The sequence below is a fragment of the Oncorhynchus nerka genome, linkage group LG7 (assembly GCF_034236695.1).
Source record: "Oncorhynchus nerka isolate Pitt River linkage group LG7, Oner_Uvic_2.0, whole genome shotgun sequence".
NCBI lineage: Eukaryota > Metazoa > Chordata > Actinopteri > Salmoniformes > Salmonidae > Oncorhynchus > Oncorhynchus nerka.
In genome coordinates this window covers 45,382,353-45,409,315 of record NC_088402.1, presented here as the reverse complement: position 1 = coordinate 45,409,315, position 26,963 = coordinate 45,382,353, and the positions used below count along the sequence as shown (strand labels likewise).

Below are 26,963 nucleotides of genomic sequence, written 5' to 3'. Positions count from 1 at the left end.
AGGTTTGTACATTTTGGAGAAATATCCTCTGGTCTGATTAAACAAAAATAGAACTGTTTGGCCATAATGACCATTATGTTTGGAGGAAAAAGGGGGAGGCTTGCAAGCCGAAGAACACCATACCAACCGTGAAGCACGAGGGTGGCAGCATCATGTTGTGGGGGTGGCAGCATCATGTTGTGGGGGTGCTTTGCTGCAGGAGGGACTGGTGCACTTCACGAAATAGATGGCGTCATGAGGAGGAAAATTATGTGGATATATTGACGCAACATCTCAAGACATCAGTCAGGAAGTTAAAGCTTGGTCGCAAATGGGTCTTCCAAATGGACATTGACCCCATGCATACTTCCAAAGTTGTGGCAAAATGACTTAGGACAACAAAGTCAAGGTATTGGAGTGGCCATCACAAAGCCCTGAACTCAATCCTATAGAAAATGTGTGGACAGAACTGAATAAGCATGTGCAAGCAAGGAAGCCTAGAAACCTGACTCAGTTACACCAGCTCTGTCAGGAAGAATGGGCCAAAATTCCCCCAACTTATTGTGTGAAGCTTGTGGAAGGCTACCTGAAACGTTTGACCCAAGTTAAACAATTTAAAGGCAATGTTACCAAATATTAATTGAGTGTATGTAACCTTCTGACCCACTGGGAATGTGATGGAAGAAATAAAAGCTTAAATAAATAATTATCTCTACTATTATTCTGACATTTCACATTCTTAAAATAAAGTGGTGATCCTAACTGACCTAAGACAGGACATGTTTACTTTGATTAAATGTCAGGAACTGTGAAAAACTGAGTTTAAATCTTTTTGGCTAAGGTGTATGTAAACTTCCGACTTCAACTGTACATAACTATTTCCTTGGCTCTCTTGTAGAGTGTATCCATTGTTTTCAGTGCCATGATGTCCTTGAGGAGCAGATTCAATGCATGAGCAGCACAGTCCATGGGTGTGATACGAGGGATGGTCTCCACTTTAGACCAAGCAGCCTTCATGTTCGCAGCATTGTCTGTCACCAGTGCAAATACCTTCTGTGGTCCAAGGTCAATGATGACTGCCTTCAGCTCATCTGCAATGTAGAGACCGAGACTTGTGTCTGTGCTCTTGTAGAGTACTGGTTGAGGGGTGGAGATTATGTAGTTAATTATTCCTTGCCCACGAACATTCGACCACCCATCAGAGATGATTGCAATACAGTCTGCTTTCTCTATGATTTGCTTGACCTTCACTTTAACTCTTTTGAACTCTGCATCCAGCAAATTAGTACATAAAGCATGTCTGGTTTGGTACTTGGTATTTTATTAGGATCCCCATTAGCTGTTGCAAAAGCAGCAGCTACTCTTCCTGGGGTCCACACAAAACATGAAACATAATACAGAATGACATAATACAGAACATCATAAGACAAGAACAGCTCAAGGACAGAACTACATACATTTTTAAAAAGGCACACGAAGCCTACATATCAATGCATACACACAAACTATCTAGGTCAAATAGGGGAGAGGTGTTGTGCCACGAGGTGTTGCTTTATCTGTTTTTTTAAACCAGGTTTGCTGTTTATTTGAGCAATATGAGATGGATGGAAGTTCCATGCAATAAGGGCTCTATATAATATCCTATGTTTTCTTGAATTTGACTTGGATTTTTTTGGGGGGGGGACTATGAAAAGACCCCTGGTGGCATGTCTGGTGGAATAAGTGTGTGTGTCAGAGCTATGTGTAAGTTGACTATGTAAACAATTTGGGATTTTCACCACATTAGTGTTTCTTAAAAAAAGATGAAGTGATGCAGTCAGTCTCTCCTCAACTCTTAGCCAAGAGAGACTGGCATGCATAGTATTTATATCAGCCCTCTGGTTACAATTAAGAGCAAACGTGCCGCTCTGTTCTGGTTGGAGGGGTATATGCTGGGCGAAGAACATTCAGAAATCTCTTCCAATACACAATGCCTGTGAGCATCAGAGGTGAACCAGTTGCATACACAGCTCGAGCAAGACATTCATCAGCATTTCTCTGACTACGTTCCTCCATTGAGTCAAAAACAACTTCTGATTCCAGGAGGACCGTGAGCTGTTGCTATAAGGTGTCTAAATTCATCATTTTCACCTTGAATATAAGTAGAGGGACTTTTGTCAGAGGTTGCTTGTTGTGAGCACTGAGGGAACTTTATGCACTTGACCAAATTATTCTGCATCTTGTTGCATTCTTCACATATGATTTGGCACAGTATTTGCAAATGTACAAGCTAAAACCCACATGGTAGTAAAAACTAACTAGCAGAAATTGTTAACAAGTTAGAAATGTTTTAAACACACTTTTGCTGTAGGCTACTATTTATTAGTTAACAAAAAATCATGTATGTCACGTAAAATATATTCACTCACCCAGTATTATAATCAAAACTTACCAGAAAGCATGTAGTCCTTGGCTCAGACAGTGTAGTAGTGTGGACTCAATAGCATCCCATTAGTGCGCAAGATCTTGAGAATCAACTGTACATGTGATGGAAGAGTACACTGCACATGGGATGGAAGAATGCACTGTGCATGCAGAGGGTTGCAATCCCATTGAATTGGGGATAGTTTAACCAAAATATAGAGAAGACGTAGAGTTGCCTTACGTGTATCCCAAAAAAAGGTTTACGGTTATAAGATAACTTTTTTGATGATTTTAAGCAAAATTCCCCAAATTCCCAGGGTTATCCTCCCATGGAAAATTTAACAGAACGTTTCAGACCTTTTGTAACCCTTATCATTACACAGGTGCACCTGGTACACAAATGACTGATGATTGGCTGAGAGAAATTGCTGATAAAAAATATTGTGGGGGCTGTTTTGTTAGACTTCAGTGAGGCCTTTGACATTATCGATCATAGTCTGCTGCTGGAAAAACATACAATATGTGTTCTGGCTTTACACCTCCTGCTATTTTGTGGAAAAATAGTTACCTGTCTAACAGATCACAGAGAGTGTTCTTTAATAGAAACCTCTCCAACATAATCCTGGTAGAATCAAGAATTCCCTAGGGTAGTTGTTTAGGCCCCTTACTTTTCAATCTTTACTAATGACATGCCACTGCTTTGAGTAAAGCCAGTGTGTCTATGTATGTGGATGACTCAACACTATACACGACAGCTACTACAGCGACTGAAATGACTGCAACACTTAAAAAACAGCTGCAGTTAGTTTTGGAATGGGTGGCAAGGAATAAGTTAGTCCTAAATATTTCAAAAACTTAAAGCATTGTGATTGGGACAAATCATTCACTAAACCCTAAACCTCAACTAAAACTTGTAATAAATAATGTGGAAATTGAGCAAGTTGAGGTGATTAAACTGCTTGGAGTAACCCTGGAGTTGACCATGAAACTGTCATGGTCAAAACATATTGATACAACAGTAGCTAAAATGGGAAGAAGTCTGTCCATAATAAAGTGCTGCTCTGCCTTCTTAAGAAGACTATCAACAAGGCAGGTCCTACAGGCCCTATTTTTGTCACACCTGGACTACTGTTCAGTATTGGGGTCAGGTGCCACAAAGAAGGACTTAGAAAAATGATTATTGGCTCAGAAGAGGGCAGCACAGCTGGCCCTTAAAAGTACACAGGGAGCTAACATTAATTATATGCATGTCAATCTCTCATGGCTCAAAGTGGAACAGAGATTGACTTCATTACTACTTGTTTTTGTAAGAAGTGTTGACAAGCTGAATGTACCGAGCTGTTTTTAACGCTTTTTTGGATACTAAATTTCCCACCGTACAACATGGAAGAGGAGGTGTTATGGTGTGGGGGGCCTATCCTGGTGACACTGTCTGTGATTTATTTAGAATTCAAGGCACACTTAACCAGAATGTTTACCACAGCATTTTGCAGCGATACGCCATCCCATCTTGTTTGGGCTTAGTGGGACTATCTTTGTTTTTCAACAGGACAATGACCCAACACACCTCCAGGCTCTACAATCCCCTGACCTCAACCAAATTGAGATGGTTTGGGATGAGTTGGACCGCAGAGTGAAGGAAAAGCAGCCAACAAGTGCTCAGCATATGTGGGAACTCCTTCAAGACTGCTGGAAGGGCATTCCAGGTGAAGCTGGTTGAGAGAATGCCAAGAGTGTGCAAATCTTTCATAAAGGCAAAGTGTGGCTACTTTGAAGAATCTCAAATATAAAATCTGTTTTTATTTGTTTAACACTTTGGTTACTACATGATTCCATGTGTTATTTCATAGTTTGATGTCTTCCCTCTTATTCTACAGTCTATAAAATATTACAAATAAAGAAAAACCATGGAATGAGTAGGTGTTTCCAAACTTTTGACTGGTACTGTACATCATTGGTCAAAACACTTGCAGTTGTCACCCCTATGCAGTTTTTAGGTTCCCCTCACTAAATAGGTTAAATTAACTATTAAATAAAAAGTGAATGGCAAGAGTCTGTTTTGACATGAAAGTACTCAGAAAATGTGACACATTTTGCAAAGGACAATGCAAAGGACAATGAACTGAAGCTGGTTTGACTACTACTACTACTACCACCCATAACAATAAGGAGGACAGATTTTTCTTATTTTCAGAATTTGTATTTATTTAGAGTTAATTGTTGGTCTATGTTTTTATTTTTATTTTTACAAACATTCTGCCAGCAGGAGAAGTCTACATTTCGTCTGCGTCCCACTTTTGACCAAGAATCGAGTTGGTCGAAAGTAGTGCACGATATAGGGAATAGGGTGCCATTTCAGAGACAACCTACATTTCTAGAAAGCTTGTCATTCATAAGAAGCACTGCTCATTATTTACAATCAAGCCCACTTTGAAATAATCCAAAATATTCCCTAAAAGCCAAAATGATCATTAGCCAATGGTGATCAATATAATTATCAGACAAGTGAATTACTGCATTCTCGCGCTCCTTCTCCTACACACACACATTCACGCACACACTGCAGAAGTTAAACATTGGAAAAAACAATCAATGCACAAACGTACTAATCAAGAAGCAAGTGATAAAGGTGGCTGAAGCCGAAGCAGTATCATTCAGTTCCTAATTACAGTATTGCCTCATGTTCATGGTATCCACCTAACTAAATCTACTGTCTACTCAATTACAACAGTATTTAGTCCCGAGAAATCACTTTGGTTGGGGTTGTGATGGAGTGAGTGGGAAGATTTCACTAACAGTCAGGACTTTTTACCATTGGAGATACACAGACGTAGACGTGTAAAAAGTGTTAGTACACAGTGAAGGGGAACCTGTTACATGAAGTATCAAAAAACATAGATCCGTCAAATTCAAATCTGGACCTCAAAGCCAGTTCCACCAGGGACACCGGGTAGGTGCAATTAATTATCAGGTCGAACGGAAACCAGCAGTAGCCCGGACCTTGTAGGGTAAGATTTGAATACCCCTGACCTAGATGAACACCCAGACATAACATGACTGAGAAAGAGTGTTTCTAAACTATATTTGTTCTTGCATATATATAAACATATATACTGTAAATATATACAGTATAGTGTGGTTAATAGTGCAAGTGTCAGAGATATAATGAGACTTTACATAATTGCTGTGTGTGTAATTTGACAGCTCCTACTTAAGCAATTTAGTATTTCTGACTAAATAAAATGTGCAAACCCCCAAAATAATGCAGTAAAGTTAGACATTTGCATATTGGTTGCAATAAAAACTATTTTTCTCATACAAATGAAATACAAAACAACAATCTCTGAGGTTACTAACTTTTTGCTCCGGCCAAGTAAATAGCTTACAATTAACTTTACATTCTATGTCCAATCAATCACCTCAGATGATTGATGCGCGTTTTAAAGGCAATGTAACTGCATTTGCAGAGATCACATTCAAGGTAAACGCTGCAGATGTTGTCACAATTGGAAATTACCTTTAAATGTCAAGCGCGCTACACCGTGGTTTCGGATTGAATCTGGCCTAGTTATTCAGATTAGTGACACGTGGTTGGATGGTGACCCTCCTGACCGGAGTCTGGTCTGCCATCCGATTGGCCACAAGCTCCTGTAACTGCAGCGCCCCTCCGCCAATAAAACAGAAAGCCGGGCAAACGGGGCCGGAGCAATCGACAGGCCCTTCCCACAGTGGACGGAGCGAGTGGGCATCGTAGAAAGTGACGCGACCCTTCTCGAAGTCAAGGCACACCCCGAGCCTGGGAGGCAGGGGGTAGGTGAGGCCCGTAGGCGAGGAGGCGGGGATGTTCCCGTTGGAGATGGTGGGGCTGCGGCGAGGGCTGGTGCCATTGGCGGGGCAACCATGGTTGTTATGATGGTTGGGACCGTGGGGCAGGAAGATCTTACCCATCCCCATGGTGAGGAAGGAGAAGGGGGGAGGGGAGTCCAGAGAATCCTCCGCCCCACTGTCATGACCACTGTCTGGGTCATAGCTAGAGAGAGAGAGAGAGAGATGAGTCACACATACACACACACACAACTAGGGCCTGTATTCATAAAGCATCTCAGAGTAGGAAGGCTGATCTTCATGTCCCCCTGTCCATGTAATTCTATTCATTACGCTGTAAAAGGCAAAACTGATCCTAGACCAGCACTCCTACTTAGACACGTTTTTTGAATACAAGCCCTGATGTAGGTCAGTCTCTCCTCCACATATTTTCCATTGACTACTTCCTGTAATTCCATGCACTTTACAGCCTTAACCTCCAGCACCACTCACCGGGGACTGGCCATGTCTTGGGGAAGATGAAACCACTCCTGTAGTTTGGCCTCTAGGCCCACCCCCACCTGCGGAACAGATAGAGGCACTGAAAAGGCGCAGCAGCATACAACGGGGTCTAAAATTATTGGCACCCTTGATAAAGATTAGCAAAAAAGACAGTATAAAATAATAAAACAAATACTGAGCTATATTGTATGCTCCAGAATATATTTAAATTACATTATTTTATACTAATACAATTGCTCAGAGAAATAGATTTTGTTTAACAATAAAAAAAAAATTCTCAGTTTAAATAGTTGTTTTTGTCATCATTATTTTGACGGCAAACCCAAAACTGGTGTGTGTGATAAAACAGCTCTATTTTCATTTAATCTGACCATAGCACCGGTTCCAATCGAAGTGCCAATGCCATTTAGCAAACTCCAGGCATTTACATTTGTTGGATGACGTGAAAATAGAGATCTTTGGCCATGCATACCAGCGGTAGGTTTGTCGTCGAAAAATAAGTAACGCATAATCAGAAAAGAACCACATATATACTGTAAAATATGGTGGAGGATCTTTGATGTTATGGGGTTATTTGGCTTCCACTGGTCCTGGGGCCCTTGTTAAGATCAACGGCATCATGAACTTTACCCAATACCAGGACATTTTAGGGAAAAAAACTGGTTGCTTCTGCCATGAGGCTGAAGCTTGGCTGCAAGTAGATCTTCCAGAAAGACAATAACCCCAAGCACACATCGATATCCACAACTGGTACATTTCCACAAACTCAACATTTTTCAATGGCCATATCTTCGGACTTGAACCCCATTGAAAACCTGTGGTTTGAATTGAATAGGGCAGTCCATAAGCACAGACGAAGGATATCAAGAATCCTGTACGGAGGTATGGTTTAGAATCCCTCCCAGTGTGTTCTCCAATCTCATAAAATATATATTTTTAAATAACTTGCAAGGTGAGTTATTGAAAGGTATTGAAAATGAGGTGCCAATAATTTTGACCCCTGTCCTTTTGAGAAAAATATGAGTTGTTAACTATAACTCTTTCTCTGAGCAATAATATTATCATGCAATATGATTATTTTCACATTTGTTTTGCGTACAATATAGCCCAGTATTTTGTATTATTCATTTTTTGCTCATCTTTATCAAGGGTACATTATTACCCAAGAGGTCAACATGCAAAAACACATATGATCACACATTCATTTTCATACACATTTTTGTAAATAGCCTACAAAACCATACAAAATACACCACACCATCTACAGTACAGTAAGGGCCAATCCCAAATAGCTCTTTAACTTCACTAGGGTAGGGGCACTATTTTCACCTCCGGATGAAAAGTGTGCCCAAAGTAAACCGCCTGCTACTCAGGCCCAGCAGCTAGGATAGAAAACACTCTAAAGTTTCCAAAACTGTTCAAATAATGCCTGTAAGTATAACAGAACTGATTTGGCAGGCAAAAACCTCATCCGTGAAGTGGGACTTTTTATGTTTGCAGTTTTCTATTGAATGCCATTACAGTATCCATTGACTTAGGACTCAAATTGCACTTCCTATGGCTTCCACTAGATGTCAACAGTCTTTAGAAATTGTTTCAGGCTTGTATTCTGAAAAATGAGGGAGTAAGACCACTCTGAATGAGTGGGCACTGCAGTGTCCCAGAGCTTTTTCAAGCGTGTGACCGAGACCACACCTTTCTTGTTGACCTTTAATATTGACGACGTTATTGTCCGGTTGAAATATTATCGATTATTTAGGCTAAAAGCAACCTGAGAATTTATTATAAACATTGCTTGACATGTTTCTACGAACTTTACGGATACTATTTGGATTTTTCATCTGCCTGTTGTGACTGCATTTGAGCCTGTTGATTACTGAACAAACCGCGCAAACAAAACTGAGGTTTTGGGATATAAAAGAGGGACTTTATCGAACAAAACAAACATTTATTGAGTAAATGGGAGTCTTGTTAGTGCAACCATATGAAGATCATCAAAGGTAAGTTATTAATTTTATTGCTCTTCCTGACTTGTGTAACTCCTCTACTTGGCTGGTAACTGTTTGTAATGATTTGTCTGCTGGGCGCTGTTCTCAGATAATCGCATGGTATGCTTTCGCTGTAAAGCCTTTTTGTAATCTGACACCGTGGTTGGATTAACAAGAAGTTAATCTTTAAACCAATATATAACACTTGTATGTTTTATGAATTTTTATAATAAGTATTTCTGTTTTTGAATTTGGTGCTCTGCAATTTCACTGGATGTTGGCCAGGTGGGATGCTACCATCCCACGTTCCCTAGTGAGGTTAAGCCCTATGCAGTAGCGGAGATCTGAGAGGATTTGATTGGTATAAGAAATATGAGTAAACGTCCACCTAGCCTATCAGAGGGCAAGGTGGAGTTATTACCAAATGGATTTCACCTGTCAAATCCTCTCAGATCTCCACAGGTGAATAGGGCACGGGGCTGTGGGGACGATATGGGATTGGGCAAAACTCTCTTCCCAGCCATTCCACTTGCCTTGACCAGATAGGAGCCGGGCTCCACTGAGCATGCCCAGTAGTGCCTGCCCTGGGTGATGGCCACGTCGCCCACCAGCAGGTCTGCAGTCAGGTGACAGGAAGTGAGCGCTAGGTCGGCGGCCTGCAGCAGGGACAGACCGGGGACGCTCCGGGCGCAGCGCTGCTCCTTACTCACCACCAGCCGGTCGGCATGGAGACCCCAGCGAGAGTCCAGGTAAAAATTTAACACTGAGAGAGGAAGGCAGGGGAGGAGAGTGAGATGGAGGGAGGCAGGAGGAGAGGGAGATGGAGGGAGAGAGGGAGGGAGGGTGGAAGGAGGAGTGCATTTTTAGGAAAGAGAGAAGCGGGAAGGGGAGGGTTTTGATGGGATGGAGTAAAGAAGTGAAATAGGAGAGAGGTAGAAGATAAGGGTACAGAGGAGGTAAATACAGGGATAGACAGACTTAGAATCAGGGCAAGGAAAGAACTGAGAGCGTTAAGAGAGGAGGAGAGGTATGGACAACATGCAAGTCCTCTGGAATGCGGAGAGGAGACAAGGACTAATAGAAAGGGAGTCAAACTGTCCATCAACAAACTGGAAACGGATAGAAAACATTCAAAGCCAAAGGTCAATCAAAAGAGGGGATGCATCTTTCCTAAACTGGGATAATTTTGGGGATTACTATTCCTGAGGGAAATATCACAGGATATAATACTTTACCAGGGGAGACAAGGGATACATTGACCACTTCTCAGACCCATAAGCATGGATCTCAACCAACCAAATTGATTTGTCAAGCCTCAGGTCTTAACAAACAGCAAACCTCATCAACACACTGAGATTTCATTATGGGAGAGAGGGAGAAAGAGGGTGGCTGGGAGAACAAGAGATGCATGGTATACATGTAAAAGAGGTAGAGATATATGCAAAGCAACGAGAGGAAAAAGGAGAAAGGGTGTAGATGCTCACACTAACAGGCATAGGTAGAAATGTGGATTGGGAGATTGGATCTAGGAGCGGAATGAGTGAGATGAGGAGAGATATGTGAAGACAAAGTGTAAAGAGGAAAGAAGCTGGGTTGGATAGAGAGATGGGATGGGTAAAGAGAGGGATGGGAGGAGAGATGGATGGTATGGGCAGAAAGAAGTATGGGAATGGGAAGAAAAAGAGAGACATTTGTCATTAAGATGATCTCCATGGATACTGTTCTGATGCATACCAGCTATACCAAGACTTATAATGAGGCCAAGTGTGTGTGTTCGTGTGTGTGCGTGTATAGTGTGTGTGCACCTTTAGAACAGTGTATAGACCTCACCTGGTGCTGGCGGGGTGTGTAGGTACACCTCCTCACTGTACTCCCCGAAGCCGGCCTTGTTGCAGCCTCTCACCCTCAACACATACACACTGTCCATCTCCAACCTGTCAATCACAGCACTGGTCCCGCCCACTTCCTCCAGCCGCTGCCAGCCCCAGCGGGCCGCAGCCAATCGTCCTTGGATACCACCTCTGGCCCCACCTCCTGGCACCACCCCACGGCGACGGAACTCCACAGAGAAGTGCCAGGCGGGAGCGGATTCCTGAGGCAGCCGCCAACACAGAAAAAGCTGGTCATAGGCCAGGGTCTTTTGGGTGTCAATGACAGGGGCCAGAGGGGCTGATGGGAGAAAACATTACAGCTGTCAGTCAGATGTTAGATTCACAAACATACAATTCTCTCTGGCTTGATTATACTGTATATGCAATACTACCAGATGTTCATTACAGTTTGTAGGGAAGCCTAGTGGTTAGAGCGTTGGACTAGTAACAGGAAGGTTGCAAGTTCAAACCCCCGAGCTGACAAGGTACAAATCTGTCGTTCTGCCCCTGAACAGGCAGTTAACCCACTGTTCCTAGGCCGTCATTGAAAAAAAAAAATTGTTCTTAACCGACTCGCCTAGCTAAATAAAGGTAAAATAAATAAATAAACAGTTTGTAAACAAATCAAATCAAACTTTATTTGTCACATGCACCCGAATGCGTAGACCTTACCGTGAAATACATAGTTGAAGACGCAGTAATATGACATAATTAAAGGTAGACTCAGTGAGATGACGTTACCTTAACCCTCTCTGGCTGACTCTATCCTCCTTCACCTTCATATCCTCCTCTCTCTCTGGCTGAGTCTATCCTCTTTCACCTTCATATCCCCCTCCGTTATCCTCCTCTCTCTCTGGCTGACTATCCTCCTTCACCTTCATATCCCCCTACGTTATCCTCCTCTCTCTCTGGCTGACTCTATCCTCCTTCACCTTCATATCCCCCTCCGTTATCCTCCTCTCTCTCTGGCTGACTATCCTCCTGCACCTTCATATCCCCCTCCGCTATCCTCCTCTCTCTCTGGCTGACTCTATCCTCCTTCACCTTCATATCCCCCTCCGTTATCCTCCTCTCTCTCTGGCTGACTCTATCCTCCTTCACCTTCATATCCCCCTCCGTTATCCTCCTCTCTCTCTGGCTAACTCTATCCTCCTTTACCTTCATATCCCCCTCCGTTATCCTCCTCTCTCTCTGGCTGACTATCCTCCTTCACCTTCATATCCCCCTCCGTTATCCTCCTCTATCTCTGGCTGACTCTATCCTCCTTTACCTTCATATCCCCCTCCGTTATCCTCCTCTCTCTCTGGCTGACTATCCTCCTTCACCTTCATATCCCCCTCCGTTAGCCTCCTCTCTCTCTGGCTGACTCTATCCTCTTTCCCCGTCCTATCCCCCTCCGTTATCCTCCTCTCTCTCTGGCTGACTCTATCCTCCTTCACCTTCATATCCCCCTCCGTTATCCTCCTCTCTCTCTGGCTGACTCTATCCTCCTTCACCTTCATATCCCCCTCCGTTATCCTCCTCTCTCTCTGGCTCTCTATCCCTCCATGCCCCCCTAGACCCCACCTTCATCTTCATCTCCTCTCTCTCTGGCTGACTCTATCCTCCTTCACCTTCATATCCCCCTCCGTTATCCTCCTCTCTCTCTGGCTGACTCTATCCTCCTTCACCTTCATATCCCCCTCCGTTATCCTCCTCTCTCTCTGGCTGACTATCCTCCTTCACCTTCATATCCCCCTCCGTTATCCTCCTCTCTCTCTGGCTGACTCTATCCTCCTTCACCTTCATATCCCCCTCCGTTATCCTCCTCTCTCTCTGGCTGACTCTATCCTCCTTCACCTCCATATCCCCCTCCGTTATCCTCCTCTCTCTCTGGCTAACTCTATCCTCCTTCACCTTCATATCCCCCTCCGTTTATCCTCCTCTCTCTCTGGCTGACTCTATCCCTCCATGCCCCCCTAGACTCCACCTTCATCTTCCTCTCCTCTCTCTCTGGCTGACTATCCCTCCCCAGCCACCTCCTCGTATCCTCTCTCTCTGGTGGACTCTATCCCGCTACCCCTCCCTAGCCCCCGGTCCCCTCCTTTATCTTTTTCTCCTCCTCTGTCTCACCCTGGATGAACTGCAGGTCTGTGAGGAGTTTGAGCTCTTTGGAGACGTCCAGCTGGAAGTGTCTGAAGGAGGGATCAGCGGCCAGAGAGAAACACTGCAGCCCCTCGATGGACGTGGATAACCTTGGAGAGAGCGTGGGGGGGCGGGGGCGAGATGGAGAGAGGGGAGGGAGAGAGAAAGGGAGATATATTTAGATTAATTGTTTGGGAGTAGACGAGACATACAACAAGTCGGGGGAGGGAGACAATTTTATCATTAGGGTAATACACACAGAGATAGGCAGTATTTCTGTAACATGTACACTACCAGTCAAAAGTTTTAGAACACCTACTCATTCAAGGGTTTTTCTTTATTTCTACTATTTTCTACATTGTAGAAGAGTTTGCAAAGCTGTCATCAAGGCAAAGGGTGGCTATTGGAAGAATGTCAAATATGAAATATATTTTGACTTGTTTAATACTCAGAACACCAACCAAAAACAACAAACGGAATAACGACCGTCACGTTCTGCCGGCTTCACAGAGCTAACAAAAAAAACAAGATCCCACAACATAGGTGGGAAAACAGGCTATCTAAGTTTGATTCCCAATCAGAGACAACGATAGACAGCTGCCTCTGATTGGGAACCACACTCGGCCAAAACCAAAGAAATACAAAACATAGAATGCCCACCCCACATCACACCCTGACCTCACCAAATCGAGAAATAAAACGTCTCTCTGAGGTCAGGGCGTGACAAGTACATATGCAGAGGGTTAGGCAAATTAACGTAGCAGGTTAGGAGAATTAGGCTAAGCTGTATCCCATCAAGACATGATCCCAAAAAAAGGCCAATAATAATACCCAGTGTGCTTTGCATGTTCATTTTCACATACAGTGACTTATTTCACATTCAAAATAGATTAAATAAAACATTTTCTCACCCAGCTACACACAATACCCCATAACGACAAAATGAAAATATGTTCACATTTTTGGGGGCAAATTTATTGAAAATTAAATACAGAAATATTTTTAAATGTACATAAGTATTCACACCCCTGAATCAATACATGTTACAATCACTTTTGGCAGTGATTACAGCAGTGAATCTTTATGGGTAAGTCTCTAAGAGCTTTGCACACCTGGATTGTACAATATTTGACCATTATTCTTTTTCACATTCTTCAATCTCTGTCAAGTTGATTGTTGACCATTGTTAGACAGCCATTTCCAAGTCTTGCGATAGATTCTCAAACCGATTTTAGTCAAAACTGTAACTTGGCCACTCAGAAACATTCAGTGTCATCTTGGTAAGCAACTCAGTGTAGATTTGGCCTTGTGTTTCAGGTTATTGTCCTGAATAAAGGTGAATTTGTCTTCCAGTGCCTGTAGGAAAGCAGACTGAACCAGGTTTTCTTCTAGGATTTTGCCTGTGTGTGCCTCTATTCTATTTATTTTCTATCCTAAAAACCTCCCTAGTCCTTGCAGATTACAAGCATACCATAACATGATGCAGTCACCACCATTCTTCAAAAAATATGAAGAGTGGTACTCAGTTATGCGTTGTTGAATTTGCCCCAACACTTTGTATTCAGGACAAAAAGTTCATTTCTTTGCCACATTTTTTGCAGTATTATTTAAGTGCCTTGTTGCAAACAGGATGCATGTTTTTGTATTTTTATTCTGTACAGGCTTCCTTCTTTTCAGTTTGGAGTAAATACAATGTTGTTGATCCATCCTAAGTTTTCTCATATCACAACCATTAAACTCTGTAACTCTTTTAATATCACCTTTGGCCTCATGGTAAAATCCCTGAGCAGTTTCCTTCCTCTTTGGCAACTGAGATAGGAAGGACGCCTCTATCTTTGTAGTGACTGGGTTTATTGATACACCATCCAAAGTCTAATTAACAACTTCACCATGCTCAAAGGGATATATTTTTTTTACACATCTAGCAATCAGTCTCCTTCTTTGCGAAGCTTTGAAAAACCTCCCTGGTCTTTGTGGTTGAATCAGTGTTTGAAATTCACTACTCGATTGAGGGTCCTTACAGGTTTGAAACTAACTGTATGTTTGGGGTACAGAGATGGGGGTAGTTATTAAAAAACCAGGTTAACCACTATTATTGAACATGGAATGAGTCCATGCAACTTATTATGCAAATTGTTAAGCACATTTTTACTTCTGAACTTAGGGGTTGAATACTTATTGACTGAAGACATTTCAGCTTTTCATTTTTTATGAATTTCTAAAAACATAATTCCACTGTGAAATCATGGGGTATTTGTGTGTAGATCGGAAGGGACTGTACATGTTTCATGCCATGGATCCAGTGTCAGTCAGACAAACTATCATTGGAAACAGTGAACACCGGTTGGAGCACAACTAAACTCAGCAAAAAAAGAAACATTGCTTTTTCAGGAGCCTGTCTTTCAAAGATAATTCATAAAAATCCAAATAACTTCACAGATCTTCATTGTAAAGGGTTTCAACACTGTTTCCCATGCCTGTTCAATGAACCATAAACAATTAATGAACATGCACCTGTGGAACGGTTGTTAAGACACTAACAGCTTTTCAATTAAGGTCACAGTTATGAAAAGTTAGGACACTAAAGAGGTCTTTCTACTGACTCTGAAAAACACCAAAAGAAAGATGCCCAGGGTCCCTGCTCATCTGCGTGTGTCACGCCGGGACCTGAGTATTCTTTGTTTTCTTTATATATTTTGGTTAGGTCAGGGTGTGACATGGGTGATGTATGTGTTTTTGTACAGTCTAGGGTTTTTGTAGGTTTATGGGGTTGTTTATCATCTAGGTGTTTATGTGTGTCTATGGTTGCCTAGATTGGTTCTCAATTAGAGGCAGCTGTTTATCGTTGTCTCTGATTGGGAACCATATTTAGGCAGCCATCTTCTTTGGGTATTTCGTGGTTATTGTCGATGTCTAGATGCCTGTGTCTGAACGTTTGTAGTATAGCTTCACGTTCGTTTTGATATTTTGTTTGTTTGTTTGTTTGTTTGTTTGTTTGTTTGTTTAGTGTACTTCGTGTTTGTTTTCATCTATCATTAAAAGGGTGTATTCACATCACGCTGCTCTTTGGTCTCCTCACTACGACGTTCGTGACAGCGTGAACGTGCCTTAGGCATGCTGCAAGGGGGCATGAGGACTGCAGATGTGGCCAAGGCAATGAATTGCAATGTCTGTACTGTGAGACGCCTAAGACAGCGCTACAGGGAGACAAGACAGACAGCTGACCTCCCTTGCAGTGGCAGACCACTTGTAACAACATCTGCCCCTTGATCGGTACATCAGAACATCACACCTGCGGGACAGGTACAGGATGGCATCAACAACTGCACGAGTTACACCAGGAACACACAATCCCTCCATCAGTGCTCAGACTGTCCGCAATAGGCTGAGAGAGACTGGACTGAGGGCTTGTAGGCCTGTTATAAGGCAGGTCTTCACCAGACATCACCGGCAACAACGTCGCTGGGCCAGACAGGACTGGCAAAAAGTGCTCTTCACTGACGAGTCACGGTTTTGTTTCACTAGCGGTGATGATCGGATTCGCGTTTATCGTCGAAGGAATGAGTGTTACACTGAGGCCTGTACTCTGGAGGGGGATCGATTTGGAGGTGGAGGGACCATTATGGTCTGGGGCGGTGTGTCACAGCATCATCGGACTGAGCTTGTTGTCATCGCAGGCAATATCAACGTTGTGCGTTACAGGGAAGACATCCTCCTCCCTCATGTGGTACCCTTCTTGCAGGCTCATCCTGACATGACCCTCCAGCATGACAATGCTGCTTGTTCTATGAGTGATTTCCTGCAAGACAGGAATGTCAGTGTTCTGCCATGGCCAGCGAAGAGCCCAGATCTCAATCCGATTGAGCACGTCTCGGACCTGTTGGATTGGAGGGTGAGGACTAGGGCCATTCCCACCAGAAATGTCTGTGAACTTGCAAGTACCTTGGTGGAAGAGTGGGGTAACATCTCACAGCAAGAACTGGCAAATTTGGTACAGTCCATGAGGAGGAGATGCACTGCAGTACTTAATGCAGCTGGTGGCCACACCAGATATTGACTGTTACTTTTGATATTGACCCCCCTTTTGTTCAGGTACACATTATTCCATTTCTGTTAGTCACATGTCTGTGGAACTTGTTAAGTGTATGTCTCAGGTGTTGAACCTTGTTATGTTCATACAAATATTTACACATGTTAAGTTTGCTGAAAATATATACGCAGTTGACAGTGAGAGGACGTTTCTTTTTTTTTGCTGAGTTTAACAAAGAACAACATCACTAAAACAACGCCTTGTTATTTTGATCTAACAGGTATAATGGTTCCCTCTTGTGTCCATTTGTTATTTTCCTGGTGATGTGTAATGAGCAACGAAAACACACAGAAAAAGGAAAGAAGCATAGACAATAGACATTGATAGAAGGAGTGGGAGTAGAAACGGAACAATAACAGAGAAACAAACAAACAAAGGAACAGAGAAATGAACAAACAACAAAACTAGGGAGTTAAAGAGTCCTGGGTATGCGTCCCTAATAGCACACTATTCCCTACAGTGCTTTTGACCAGAACCCTATGTGGAATAGGGTGTTATTTGTATAACAATAGGGTGCTATTTGTTTAAGTTGCCACGCTGTCTGCTGTCCAGCCAGTCAGACCTATTGTGTGTACCTGCTGTGTGTCTGGCGTGCTGCCTGGACGAAGCAGGGCGGGTCTGTCTCCTTCAGCAGCTCCTGGGACAACGCCATGAGGCCTGCATGCTCCAGCAGGCTCCGCCTCTCCGCCACCTGGCCCGCCAACGCCTCGCCCCGCTTCTGCCTCGCCCTCTCCAGGGCCTCGGTCAATGAGGCGTGGCGCTCAGCGAGGAGGGCAGTCAGGTCCTTCACGCTCTGAGACAGCTGCTCCCGTGCCGCTACACTGTTGGCCTGGGGACAGACAGCAACGCACAGGGAGGTTAGGACCATAGAGATATACTGTATATGAATCTATATTATTCTAGAGTTGTGTTCTATTTCATTCTGTGATTAACACTGGCTACGCAGTTCAACAGTCAGACAGCAACACACAGAGAGGTTAGGTGGACCACAGAGATTATGTATTACACAGCAACACACAGGTTAGGACCATAGAGCAAGATATTGTATATACAGTATACAGTAGCATATGATGTTTACTGTGGTAAACAATGTTGTCCATCGTGGTGTGGTCAGTAGGATCAATGATCCTAATTTGCCTAAATATTTTGAAATAACTTGAAATGGCCATGGTCTAATTGACTGAACAACCAAAAACACATGTCTAAGTTGAACTTTCTTCACAAACCAGAAAATCTATAGTTATTGCTGGTTCTTTATCAAAGTTAGCTGGCTAACTCATTGATCCTGCTTTGTAGTATACTCCTCTGGTGGGGTATTTCTGGAGCTCTGCAGACTGCAGTATTATTTAGTCACCTCTGTCTGAGTGATGGCACTCTCCAGCTGTGTGATCTGGCCCAGCACCGTCTCTTGGTTGGCCAGAACGTAGTTCATCTCCTTGGTAATCTTGTCCTGACAAATAAACAGTGACAACAAACAAAGAGTTTAACACCCAGACCAGACTTAAATCCTAATGCACAACAGTAGCTCTGTATTACACTACATTTTAACTGTACTCATCTCTTACACACTGGACGATCTAAACCCACAGTTCAATGGCTACTCTTACCCCTTTCCTGTCATGCACTGTACTACTAGACTAACCACCAACCGTTGAGGGCCAATCTCCATTGCATGTGATATCCACTAATGCCACTGAGTATAACAACTATTGCCATTTAGCAGATACTTTTATGCAAAGCAGCTAAAAGGTATTACATACATTATTCAGTATATTGTACAGTATAAGGCCAATGCAGGAACCATGCTATAACCAATTAAGCTATTGCACCCAGATGCCCACCTTGAGAGTCTGGTAGGCCTGGGCGACTGGCGCCACTTTGTGCCCGGCATGTACGCGGCGCAGCTTGCAGAGCGGGCACAGCAACCGCTGGCACGTCCTACAGTAGAAGTGCAGACGCTCCTGGTCATGCTCAGGACACGACAGAACCTGGAGGAGTAGAGGCAAGAGGGATGAGAGAGAGGAGAGAAGAGAGGGATGAGAGAGGACAGAGAGGGATGAGAGAGAGGCAGGCCTCACCTTGGGCCTGAAGTTGAGGGTGGGCTGGACGTGTTCGTGCTGGGCGCGCGGTGTCCCCCAGGGGTGGTAGAGCTTGAAACACTCGTTACAGAAGCTGGCTCGGCAGTCGGCGCAGCCCTTAGTGGCCTCCAGGGACTGGGGAGGCTTGCAGAACTGACACATCACAGCCACACTGCCTAGGCTCACTGTGTGTCTGTACCTGATAGGAGGAGGGGAGAGAGGGAGTGGGGGGGAGGAGAGGGGAACGATTAAAGGGAGGAGGATAGGGGAGAGAAAGAGAGAGCATTGGGCGAATTAGGGCTGGATCGTAGTGGAAAGGGGGTGAGTGAGGGCGAAAAGAAGTGGAAAAAAAGAGAGACAAAAAAGAATACGGTGGAAGGAGAAAATGGTGCCAAGACAGAGAGAGAGTGGATGGGTAAGACATGGTGATACTACATATCATAAAGAGATTACTGTACAGGGGGAAATAAGTTGCTTGCAGCTACACTGCAGTAGTCCAGTGGAAGTGCAGTGTATGTCCTGCTGCAGTAGTCCAGTGGAAGTGCAGTGTATGTCCTGCTGCAGTAGTCCAGTGGAAGTGCAGTGTATGTCCTGCTGCAGTAGTCCAGTGGAAGTGCAGTGTATGTCCTGCTGCAGTAGTCCAGTGGAAGTGCAGTGCATGTCCTGCTGCAGTAGTCCAGTGGAAGTGCAGTGTATGTCCTGCTGCAGTAGGTTGCAGGAGCTCTGCTAGCTTCCTCTCTAGCGCAGCTTCACGCTGATTAACAAGAGTCAGCACTTGGCACCCTATTCCCACTATGTAGTGTACTACTTTTGACCAGGGTCCGCACTACTTTTTAGCAGGGTGCCATTTGGGACGCAGACCTTGGACACGCTCTCTCACTCACTATTTAAGGGGCTAAAGCTGCTACTAATTGAAATGTTACACTATAGCCTACCCTGCAGCATAGAGGCATGTAACAACCAACCACCACGCAGTGTGAATGCTGTTTTTATATGTATCTTTGTCTGAGTGTGTTTGTGCACGTGCATGTGTGTGTGTGCGCGTGTGTGTGTGTCAGGGGCAGCAGGTAGCCTAGCGGTTAAGAGGTTAGGCCAATAACCGAAAGGTCGCTGGTTCATATCCCCGACTAGGTGAAAAAAACTGTCAAGGTGCAGGGAGGACTACATCCTCCCTTACAGAAGAACCACGATTTCACGGAAAATTCAGAAAATCACGTGAAAACGGCATTTCGGAACACCAAATGTGATCATGTGTTTTGCATGTTATCACATTAACTTCACATAAGATCACATGGGATCACGTGAAATTCTCAATTTGTCACGCAAGGGCTCACAAGACCATGAACTGACACCTCCACTCCATATGATTGTGCATACGCGCATGTGTGTGTGCGTGCATGTACAAGTGTAAGTGTGTATAAGTGTGTGTTACCTCTCTACAATGCGCTCCAAGGTGAGGTTACGCAGGCAGTCAGTCAGACCCTTCTCTCCCAGCTCTACCTCCCTCCCACAGGGCGGGCATGGAAATAACATTGCATGGGGTGGTTCCTTACGCCGTCGCCCCGGCGACAGATAGGTCCCAAATCCTGGGTAAAGGGTGGAGGAGAATAGAGTAAAAACAAGAATCAGAGGAGGATGTGTGTATTCCCATCGCATCCCCAGACTAGTCCTATTGATCGTCACATTCGACATTGAATCTAAAGACACACACACTCTCTCTCATGTGCACACACTCACACACACAAACATTACCTGAACGTAGCACGCGGTCAATGGGTCGATGGTCGGCCTTGCTGGGCATGGGCCTGCGTGCCTGGTGGGGAGAGCGGGTGTTGGGGGTGGAGGCAGGAGAGTTGGGCTCGGGCGGCAACTCCGGAGGAGGGTAGCCATTTTGAACCAGAACCTCGGAGGCACACATCAGACAGACGCTGTGCTGACACGGCAGGACCACGGGCTGCTTGACGATCTCCTTACACACCGGGCAATGCAGCTCGCGCTCCATGCTCTTCATGTTAGACTGGGGAGGAGGGAGATGGAGAGAGTCAATGAATCACACAGGTACAGCAGATAGACAGAGCTAAGGCTGTCCCATGTCACTCAGTTGGTAGAGCATGGCACTTGCAAGGTCAGGGTTGTGGGCCACTACTGTACGTCGCTCTGGTTAGAGTGTTTGCTAAATGACCTAAATGTAATGTAAATGGGGAGTCTCTACTACATTGATATTCAAGGGAATTACTGTAATTAATTGAACTAAAATGAACCCACCAAGACAACAACAAAAAAGGAGGGGGTCCAGGGATGAATTTATAATACTTTTTTTTTTAAAGAGACCGAAGTATGTACGGGACAGAAACAGAGGAATGACATGAAGAAAATTTAAGAGAGTTATAGAAATAAAACAAATAGCTGCACCACCAACTACAATTAACCGCAGCACTCAAGATCCATAAACATGCAAGTCACGAGAACACAGAGCACCGGAGATGAGCGGTCTCGGAAACTGAGTGAGATACAGAGAGGCTGAGAGGTTGAAGGAGGAGAGATAGGCTGGCATCCCAAATTACACCCTAGTCCTTATATAGTGCACTAACTTTGACCAGAGCCTTATGGCCTTGGTAAAAAAAGATTGCACTATATAGGGCCATCGAACTGAACTATGGGCCTCGAAGCCAATTCCACTGCATTTTTTCATTGTTCCCCTATAATCAGGGACTGATTTAGACCGGGACACCAGGTGAGTGTAATTAATTATCAGGTAAAACAGAAAACCAGGAGGTTCCGGACTTCGTAGGGTAAGAGTTGAATACCCCTGATATAGATAATAGAGTGCCATTTGGGATGCAGCCGTAGCGTGAGAGAGGGCAGAGATTTCTCTAGCTAAGTGTTAACATGTGACATTATGACGGTGGGCTTTATAAATAGCTGTCCTCAATGGGCTGTCAAAACAGTGTGAGACGCGTTAAATATCAATAAGGAAGGAGGACCAGACGTTTTGTAATTCCTGCACACGCCTGATCCGGAGTGTGTGTGTGTATGTGAGTTTGTGTGTGTGTGTGTGTGTGTGTGTGTGTGTGTGTGTGTGTGTGTGTGTGTGACCCCTGGTCCCGATGAGTTCATTCCACACACCTCTGCTTTATAGACGGGTACTCCCTGCTGTCACACACACCATACCTGAGTGTATTCATAAAGTTTCCTGCAGAAGTGCTGATCTAGAATCAGTTGAGCCTTTTTGAGCATAATAATAAGATCTATATAGACAGTGGGATCTGATCCAAGATCAGCACTCCTACTCTGAGACGTTTTATGAATACAGACCTAGATCGGAAGGATGAATGGAGGAAATGCATTTGTAATGCTGAAGATAGCGTGTCCCTTAGAGCTAGACAGTGGGCTAGACAGTGGGCACTGATAGGTCCAAGACTAGGTGTGTTGCTTCTGTGGTTGCCCTTGACAGAGGTCTGAGACATAAATCTTTGGCTAAAACAGCTAGCGGCTAGATTCTGTTAACTGTTAACTTTTTAGATCATAATGAGTAAGATTACATGGACAGGGAGGACCTGATCCTATATCAGCATTCCTACTCTGAGTGAAGGAAATGAATTAATTAATGAGTGAATGAGTGAGTGAATGAATGAAGGAAATCCCCCTGTAAACTGTAGCAGTGAAGGTGCTATCCAGAACCTAAAAGGGTTCTTCGGCTGTCCCCATAGGAGAACCATTTTTGGTTGCAGGTAGAACCCTTTTCTCCTATGGGGACAGCCAAAGAACCCTTTTGGAACCCTTTTTTTTATGAGAGTGTAACTGCTGCAGGAATGCATTAACACTGATAGCGCACACACAAACACACACACACACACACACACACACACACACACACACACACACACACACACTGCCACAATTTAATCAGACAGATTACATTGATACCCACTTAACCTAACATATCCATTATATTGATTGCAGAGGGGAGAGGGGAGAGGAAGAGGATAACAACCTCCCTTTGAATTTTCTAAACTAATCTAATTTAAGCAACCATATAAACTGGGTGGTTCAAGCCCTGAATGCTGATTGGCTGACAGCTGTGGTATATCAGACCATATACCACTGGTATGACAAAACATTTATTTTTACTGCTCTAATTACATTGATAACCAGTTTATAATAGTAATAAGGCACCTCAGGGTTGTGTGGTATATACCACAGCTAAGGGCTGTATCCAGGCACTCTGCGTTGTGTCGTGCTTAAGAACAGCACTTACAGTGAGGGAAAAAAGTATTTGATCCCCTGCTGATTTTGTACGTTTGCCCACTGACAAAGAAATGATCCATCTATAATTTTAATGGTGTTTATTTGAACAGTGAGAGACAGAATGAAAAATATATTTAAAAAACGCATGTTAAAAATGTTATAAATTGATTTGCATTTTAATGAGGGAAATAACTATTTGAGACCCTCTCAATCAGAAAGATTTCTGGCTCCCAGGTGTCTTTCATACAGGTAACGAGCTGAGATTAGGAGCACACTCTTAAAGGGAGATTGTAGAGATTGTAGACCTACACAAGGCTGGAATGGGCTTCAAGACCATCGCCAAGCAGCTTGGTGAGAAGGTGACAACAGTTGGTGCGATTATTCGCAAATGGAAGAAACACAAAAGAACTGTCAATCTCCCTCGGCCTGGGGCTCCATGCAAGATCTCACCTCGTGGAGTTGCAATGATCATGAGAACGGTGAGGAATCAGCCCAGAACTACACGGGAGGATCTTGTCAATGATCTCTTAGAAAAAAACTCTTAGAAAAAAAGGTGCTATCCAGAACCTTAAAGGGTTCTTCGGCTGTCCCCATAGGATAACCCTTTGAAGAACCCTTTTTGGTTCTTCGGTTTGCACGACCGAAGAATTTCTGCACAAACTGTCAGAAACCGTCCCAGGGAAGCTCATTTGCGTGCTCATCGTCCTCACAAGGGTCTTGACCAGACTGCAGTTCGGTGTCATAACCTACTTGTGGGCAGATGCTCGCCTTCGATGACCACTGGCAAGCTGGAGAAGTGTGCACTTCACAGATGAATCCCGGTTTAAACTATGCCGGGCAGATTGCCGGGCAGTATGGCGCAGTGTGGGTGAGTGGCTTCAACGTTGTGAACAGAGTGGCCCATGGTGGTAGTGGGGTTATGGTATGGGCAGGCATAAGCTACGGACAACAAACACAATTGCATTTTATCGATTGGCAATTTTTATGCACAGAGATACCTTGAAGAAATCCTGAGGCCCATTGTCTTGTCATTCATCACCTCATGTTACAGCATGATAATGCACGGCCCAGTCAGTGTCTCAAGGATCTGTGCACAATTCCTGGAAGCTGAAAATGTTCCAGTTCTTCCATGGCCTGCATATTCACCAGACATGCCACCCATTGAGCATGTTTGGGATGCTCTGGATCGATGTGTACGACAGCGTGTTCCAGCTCCTGCCAATACCCAGCAACTTCACACAGCCATTGAAGAGTAGTGGGACAATATACCACAGCTCACAATCAACAGCCTGACCAACTCTATGCGAAGTAGATGTGTCGCGCTGCATGAGGCAAATGGTGGTCACACCAGATACTGTCTGGTTTTCTGATCCACACCCTTACTTTTTTTTAAAAGGTATCCATGACAACATATGCATATCTGTATTCTCAGTCATGTGAAATCCATAGATTAGCGCCTAATGAATGTATTTCAATTGACTGATTTCCTTGTATGTAAGTTAAATATTTTTTATTGTTGCATGTTGTTAATTTTTTTGTTCAGTGTACAGTATACACGTTAACTATACACTACGTTTGGTCCAGCAGTTAACAGTTTTAAGCAGTTTGATTAAATGATAGTTAATTGTATTGTTAACAAATGACAAGAACATCATATCAAAAGTAGGCTTATTGCATTTTGAAAAGCAGATACATCGATTGAATATGTATCCAACTTGAAAGAGAGATTTGATGCAATTAACAAGTGACTGTGAATGAATTTGTTGTACTCAGTCAATTTAAAATGTGCTTAGAGTTTTGAAACATGAGCCATTTTCGTTTGGATTTTTGTGCTTACAGTTGTGAAAATGTACCACATAGCCAGCCCACTTGTTGAAATTGCACCAAAGCGATTTTTTTTGTATTATATGAAGCAATACCAAACAATCCACACACATGTCACATCATAAAAAACATGCAGACCTGGAGGTTAAAGAAAGATCATTTATAATTTACCAGCAGGACATGGTTAGAGATCATGTCTCGCTGTCATTCACCAATGTCAAATCCGTCCTGTCCTTTCTTGTTCTGTTCAAAACAGCCGGCGACTAAATTAGCAATAGGCTAGACAGGCTATGCTACACTGGCTACAATCTATTGACGCCCACAAATTAGTTTTCCAAATAGGACCTATATTCCATATTACAGCGAAAATTGATTTGCAATGCGATGTCTGTCTGTCACCGGTTTGATTTCCAGAACACGCGTTGTGATACAGTGTATTTCTTACCTTCAACTGGAATCGAGGCGCCATGATATGAAGGTTTCTTCCATAGTAATCTGAGCGACGCACCCAGAGGGGATAGTAGAAACTGAAAGCCGGGGGTATTTCTGCCCCGCCACAAGGTGTGGCATGGGAGAGTTGTGAGATGCAAATATTTAAGGACTACCTTTTCATTCCTGTTAATATAGTGCGTAAGAAAATAGTTATTTTCAGTCTCTCGTTGTTCTTATTTTTCAAAACTAGGTTAGCTTATTGCGCTGTGCAATATTCGGTACCCTAGTTTTTTTTTTATCTCCCCCTCTGCTGCGCAAGACGGCGCCGCTTTCCTGCATCCCGTCTCCATGGTAACGAGCATCCGTGGTCCCTGCGCATCCCCGGAGCATGCACAGAACGCCTAGCATTTTAGGTGCACGGCTTCTTTATTTGTTTCCAGTGTGTCTAATGTTGCATTTGAGTAGGCATATGGTCTACATTTCTTTAGCATTTTTGTTGTCCACTCAAAAAATATATATACATGATAGAGCACCTTATAGCCTAGTTCTCAAAAATGTTGCCCAAGAAGGGTAACGCCTATAAAAGGCCTATAAGTGGTTCAATACATTTGGTAGGCATCCACATATTTGCAGGTGAATTCAATGGAAATTGGAATATTGCCTAATGGGAATAGTATGGTAAATGATAGTGTTATTTAAAACATAAATATATGTTTCCTTTTGGTCTAGGTTGAAGAATATTTAGGCCATCATAACGAATTCATGACCACATTCAAGGTAGAGGAATGGGGTGGAAGGGGAATAGATTTTCTAGAAAACAGTGTATAGACAGGCCTATATCACTTTTTTTTTAAAGATACCAATGTGTTACATTGAGTCGTGTTAAATGTTGGAAATTATGTCGTAGACTAATAAGAGGGGTCCGACAGATGCATATGGGGGCGAATCATACACCTGAAAATAAATGGTGATCTGTTTCTGGTAGCCAAGGCTTTAGGCTATTGCCTGCATCATTAGCCTATAAAATGTAATAGGCTATTAGTAGACTACAACGGGGAAACAACAAACCATGTAAACATATACAAAACACTGACATGACCAGATACATGTTACTCACACTAATACGAACCAGAGCGTCCATCATTGAAGAAGTGAGCGTTCAATCCGATTGTGCCTCCTTCGATGAATTAGACATGATAGGCCTGCCGTTATCATAACAATAACAACAGGTGCCATGAAGGCAAAAACGGCAAAATAGATATTCATAACTCCTGGATCAATATAGCGTATTTAGCCATAATAGACATTTGCGCATTATTAGAAATGGACGCATGCGCATGAGCCTACAACCTCCAAAAAAACCTTAAAATAAAAAATGAAGCCAAATGGAAGAGAGAAATGGAATTTGTAACCAAATGAAATGAAAGCGAACATGAAAATACACACACCATTCCAAATCCTGCCAGATTATGCGCTTGGTAGGCTACTCCCCACCTAGTCGTCTCTCAACCTTCATTTACCGAATCACATCAGCCTCGGAAATTCTGCCACGATTCAGTTTTTCTGTCTCTGTCGGGGTGAGGACTACAGTAGTCGGAGC

General features: G+C 43.6%; 1 protein-coding gene across 1 annotated transcript; it reads right to left on the bottom strand.

The window, feature by feature from the left end:
* Positions 1-4,434: 4,434 nt before the first annotated feature.
* LOC115131781 (tripartite motif-containing protein 46-like) lies at positions 4,435-26,921 on the bottom strand. The gene is made up of 12 exons (XM_065020547.1): positions 26,481-26,921; positions 20,612-20,876; positions 20,292-20,445; positions 18,860-19,058; positions 18,623-18,769; positions 18,136-18,231; positions 17,357-17,610; positions 12,680-12,801; positions 10,527-10,865; positions 9,230-9,459; positions 6,700-6,767; positions 4,435-6,412 (listed from the first exon to the last, which is right to left on the bottom strand). The coding sequence occupies exons 1-12, from the start codon at positions 26,505-26,507 to the stop codon at positions 5,947-5,949; spliced, it is 2,367 nt and encodes a 788-aa protein (XP_064876619.1). The 5' UTR covers positions 26,508-26,921; the 3' UTR covers positions 4,435-5,946.
* Positions 26,922-26,963: the final 42 nt, after the last annotated feature.